This window comes from Myotis davidii, unplaced genomic scaffold (genome assembly GCF_000327345.1).
Source record: "Myotis davidii unplaced genomic scaffold, ASM32734v1 scaffold83, whole genome shotgun sequence".
In the NCBI taxonomy this organism is placed as follows: domain Eukaryota; kingdom Metazoa; phylum Chordata; class Mammalia; order Chiroptera; family Vespertilionidae; genus Myotis; species Myotis davidii.
In genome coordinates, this window is record NW_006294121.1 from 2,296,677 (window position 1) to 2,302,276 (window position 5,600).

At 40.5% G+C, this 5,600-nt stretch overlaps 1 protein-coding gene across 1 annotated transcript in view; it reads right to left on the reverse strand.

Annotated features, from left to right (window-relative positions):
* The window catches only part of SPATA6L (spermatogenesis associated 6 like), a 37,559-nt gene that overhangs the window by 28,055 nt on the left and 3,904 nt on the right, over positions 1-5,600 (reverse strand). The window contains exons 2-4 of the mRNA XM_006768239.2: positions 5,139-5,276; positions 2,177-2,225; positions 1,685-1,726 (exon numbers count right to left, since the gene is read on the reverse strand). Coding sequence (XP_006768302.1) covers positions 1,685-1,726; positions 2,177-2,225; positions 5,139-5,276 — 229 coding nt within the window. The remainder of the gene's footprint in view (positions 1-1,684; positions 1,727-2,176; positions 2,226-5,138; positions 5,277-5,600) is intronic.

Sequence of the window (5,600 nt, forward strand, 5' to 3'; positions counted from 1 at the left end):
GTACTGATCCAGAGACAGATAGGCATTGATTGGACTGTCGGGGCTGGGAGGTAAGGTAGGGAAGGGTGGAGGGAAGGGTGAGAGATTAACCAAAGGACTTATATGCAAGCATATAGGCCTAACCAGTGGACACGGACAACAAGGGGGTGAAGGCATGAGCGTTGAATGTTGGGGCGGGGGGGGGGGAGGGGGGAACGTGGGGATAAGGACACATATGTAATATCTTAATCAATAAAAATATATATAAAAATACATTAAAATCACAAAAATAAAAAAATAGAATTGTATATGTGATAGCTACACTAATAAAAGACAAAGATGATAATTGATCGTACCTTCGCTATGTCCACCAGCCAATCAGAAGAGTATGCAAATTAACCCAACAAAGATGGCGGTTAATTTGCATACACAGGCAAAGACTGAAGACAGTGAAGAAGGGAGCCAAGTGGCAGAGAAGGGAATGTATCGGAGGTAGCAGAGATGGGAGCAGAGCTGAGGCAGCGGACACGGAAGGGAGCGAAGTGGCGGAGAAGGGAGGGAGCGAGGCAGCAGACATGGGAAGGAGGTGAAGCAGAGGACAGGGGAGGGAGCTGAGGCGGTGGGGAAGGGAGGGAGCGAGGTGGCGGAGACGGGAGGGAGCGAAGCAGCGGACATGGGAGGAAGCGAGGCAGTGGAAAAGGCAGGGAGCGAGGCAGCGGAGAAGGGAGGGAGCTGAAGGCAAAGTGGCGAAGGGAGGGCGTGAGGCAGCAGAGAAGGGAGCAAAGCCCGCCTCGGTGGGCTTCTCTCCCTTCTCAGCTTCACTCCAGTCTCAGGAAGCCCTATTCTTGCAGGAATCTTCCTGCAACAGGCCTCAGAACAAGCAAAGTGACAGAGACAGAACGTAGATTAATGGTGGCCAGGAGCTATGGGAAGGAAGGAATAATGAGTGACTGCTAATGAGTATGGGGTCTGTTTCCAGGTTATAAAAATTTCTGGAATTAGACAGTGATCACTAGCTTGCACTACCCTGTAAGCAAACTAAAACAACTGAGTTGTATTTAAAATGGTAAATTTTAAAGTATATGAATAAAATCTCAATTTTAAAAGTGTAGAGATTTAGCTCATGAGCCATATGAAACAGTGCAGCTGGATTTGCCAACCTTGTTGTAGTAACTAGTAGAGAAGATGGCTTTGGGCTTTACGTACATACACACTCCACAATTAAAACATAGTCAAAGGCAAAAACTTGAAAGAAGCTGAGCCAGGATGGAAAAAAATGTCCTATATAATAAAGATGTAATACGCAAATGGTCATTATGTAACGACCGACCACATAACAACCAGATCAGAGATCAGCAGGAGGGTGGGGCATCGGCCTACAAGGGGGCGGTGGAGAGCTACACAAGGGGGCAGGACAACAAGCTATGAGGGAGGGAGGGGGAGGAAGACGGATTCATGAACAGGACTACTAGTTTTATACTAATTAAAGTTATAAAAATATGGAAAGTCATAAAACCACCAAACCCATAAAGTTACTCTTCAGAATGAGGACAAAATGAAACTGACTGATGAGGGGGTGGGAGGTGAGAAATAGTCAGTATTATATAAGGGACAACTTTTAAATACCAGTCCTCATTTTTTCATGCCAAAATCCTTTTAAATGTAAAAAAAAGCTAATTTAGAAATGCATTTATTGGCACATTACCTGGATGCACTAGCTGTATTAACTCAAACCTGGTTAAAATGCCTAAAAAAGAAAAAATTAGATTTTAATACTTTAGAAAATTGCCAGAATTTTTCATTAATTGCTAGGTTTAAAACTGATATAACAATCCATTTAATTCCCATTTAATTTAAACAGCACCATGGTTAAGGGCAATTAACCAGTTTTGAATTCTCAACAGTGGAATTAAATGGGAATTAAATATATTGTTATTTATTTTTTAAATAAATAAAATAAAAAATAAACAAGTAGAATTGTGCCTTCTAGTATATCCTATCTATATTTAGAAAAGAATTTGTAATCAAATAAAAAACATGATTCAAATTTTACAGGCTCTCTTGAGTATTAACATAGATCAAACATGAAGTATCACAACTTAGAAAATAGTAGAATTTTATATCTGTGAATTACAGACACACAATGTAACAGTCTCTCTCTTTTGTGGGGGATTGGGGAGGGATGGAGAGTACCTACTTTCTAAAATGTCTGCTACAGCTCCAGGATCTATTGCATTTTCAAATAACTGCAGGAGAAAAAAATAAGGAAAATAAATTTTCAAAGTTTCATTAATATATACTTACAGAAATTATAGATTACATTCTTCCCAATAATTAACACATATTAAATCCAGCCATATAATATTTTAGGATTCAGCAGAAATACCTTTAACAGGTATGTGGTTAAAAATTCAACAAATGACTATAGGATAAATGAATGAGAATTAGCAAAACAATACCAAGTGCCAGGAAAATCTATGTTAGCTGAATCTACTACATGCTCAAAATGTCATCAATTTGACCTAGCCCTACAGTTTGTTGCTAAAAGCATACCTGGCATTAACCTCAAAGAGTCTTGAATACCTAAAACACAATCTGCATACCACAGATATTCATAAAATGTTAACTGAATGAATGACTTATCCTGGCCAAGGAACTGGTTGTGCTAAAAAACAACAACACATAAATAAAAATTCTAACGATGTGAATCATAAAAGGAAAGCTAAGTGCTAGTAGCTACACTCCCACAAAATTCAAAAATAACTAGAGAGGGAAAGCCTCATAAGTGTATCATGAAGCAGAAGAAAACTGTGAGACCTGTCTAGCCAATGCCAACTCTGCATATTTCGTCCTTCAGATTAAAAGGGCTTGGGATAGGACTGAAATAAAAGGCATACGATGTCCCTCTCCCTGAATTCTAGTGCACTATAAAAAAAAAAAGTTTTCAGCAGAGTTTAATTTCAGGTTTTAAAGTTCTGATTGAAATAGTATTTAAACCTAAACATGGTTAAACTCTCCTCTTAATTCAAAACTAGGTCTATTTTAACTACAAAAATGAGGCTGTCCCCTGTAATTTTTATGTTACTGACTTGGATTTACCAAGCAAATTTGGGTGATTTCCCCTCCTAACCTATTTCAGCCCTTCACTTCATCTATGTCCAAGGATATCGTCAAGTATGATCTTAGGGAGAAAATGACCAACATGAACATGACCAACAAGTACAAGGGCTCACGAAGTCTTCAGGAGTAATTTGTTTATCCAAATGCTTTAGCACATTCAATTCTGAATTACACAGAAAGTTCAAGGAGAAAAGATTTTCTCTACTTGCTGCAAGTATTTACATTTGGAGAATAGAACAGACGCAAGTACTTGCAACAAAAGAATGGAACAGGTACAGCCAAAACTGGAGCAAACTGAAAGAAAGCTCCAGTATGAACCCAAACAGCTCACACAAGAGGGCAATTTTCAAAATTTAAAGTAAAGCATTTTAAAACAAAATAAAGCATTTATTTAATTAAAATTTATAAGATGAAAAATATTCCATGGTATGTCTGACTAGTAATGTCATAAGCACAGCTCTGCAATAGAGCAATAATGGCCTCCAGAATGTGACTCTGAGGCTCACCCTCCTCTTCCACAAGTCAAGGAGGTTGGACTAAATGACCTTCAAAGTCATTTACAAATTTATCACTCTGTGCTTCTATGACTTTGTATCCTTGGGCTTCTTACAAAAAAAAAGATTTTTAAAATCTTTTATAGAAGCAAACTTACAATTGATAACATAAGGACATTCTTGGGGGGTGGAGTAGGGGTGGGAGAATAGACTGGATTTCTACCACCCACTTTTTACTACTACTAACATTTAAATGGTAGAAGTAGGCGTCATTGGATTCTAACTGTATGTTCCAAGGTAATATCCATTTGTTCCTCTCCTCTATCATCCAACCAGTTTTGTAGACTTTATTTAAATTGGATTAAAATATTACATATAGCTCTAGCCCTTTAGGCAATCAATCCTCATCTCCGCTCGTATTCTCAGGTCAAAACAGATTATTTTCTGGGCACCACCATCCAAACCTTTAAAAGTGATAGACTACCTGGAGCCTTCCCATACTCATCCTCTTCCCCCAAAGAACCACCTCAGTGATATTGTTTGGGGAAAAATCATCAGATTTATCAAGGTTCAAGGAATCAGATTGATTAATTTCCAAATTCCAAAACAAAGACTCAAAGGACTGTGATTGTGTAGTAATAAAATTAATATTTCAAAGTGGGGAAAAGATTGGTAATGTTTTTGATTATCTATAATAATAAAAGCATAATATGCTAATTAGACTGGACAGCCGAACAACCTTCTGGACATCCTCCCAGACGAAGCTGCCGTGGCGGGGGCCAAGGCAGAGGAGGTTAGGGGTGATCAGGCAGGCAGGCAGAGTGGTTAGGGGTGATCAGGCAGGCAAGCAGTTAGGAGCCAGCAGTCCTGGATTTCGAGTGGGATGTCTGACTGCTGGTTAGGCTGCAGGGATTGGGCTTAAACTGGCAGTCGGACATCCCCTGAGGGGTCCCAGATTGCGAGAGGGTGCAGGCCTGCCTGAGGGACAACCTCCCCTGTACAAATTTCATGCACCAGGCCTCTAGTTTATATCATAATCATAAATAAGCCAGGTATGGCCTAAGAAAACTCAAGTCTGAGGAGCCTTTTTGTTTTGTTATAGGATTTCAGATACAGGATATAACTAATTTGGTTATAGTTTTTCATCATTTTTTTTTGAGTTAAAAAAGGTTTGTTTCTAAGGTCCACTAGTTCATTGATTATCCCTGTCGTAAATGTAATGCAACTGCCTCTAACATCTCCAAGAACATTCAGAAACTGCTCTCTCTGCTCCAGTTAGAAAATGCCATGGGAGTTCCCAGAATAGAAAACGTCATTGACCAGGGTGTTCAGCACTAGGTTGACAGAACTTGGCTCTGACCTGGGCTGCAAAAGCAAGTCTTCCAACTAATGGTTCTGCCCTGTGCTCACGGGCCTTCTAGCAATGTTTTAAAAGGAAATTTACAAAAAAACTGTATAAGAACTGTGTCCTTTGTGAGAACCACTACATGATCTTCAGACAGCAACATTTAAATGCCTATTTAGCAGTGAGAAAGTCAAGATCACCTTTTGAAATCTCATCCTCTGCTGAATCATAATAGGGAACACAGAGGGAAAGCAGTTTGTCTCCAGGTACTGATTCAGGAGGTAAACCCCAAGGTACACATCTTGCTTGTCGGGAAGGAACACCCCTGGGCAGGAAATCTTAAAAAGAAAAAAAATAGAGAACAGGCTTGGTTTGTTTTTAAACGGGACTCTATTTTCCCTAACCAACCACAGACAATGTCAAAGTCTCCCCACTACCGCACCCCCTGATAGGTACCCCCACAACACCCTCCCACTCCTCTTCTTCTGCAAATTGGAATTCCAGTCTCATCCCACGTCTCCGCCAGGTGTCACAATCGTCCTCTCGCGCCTTCCTCTCCCCGCCCCTCCGGGATAGCAGTGCGGAAGCGGAAGAGGCTGCAGGGCCGGGGAGCCTGTCCGGAGGCCGTCTGGGTTCTGGGGTCCGGGCCGCCCGCCGCGATG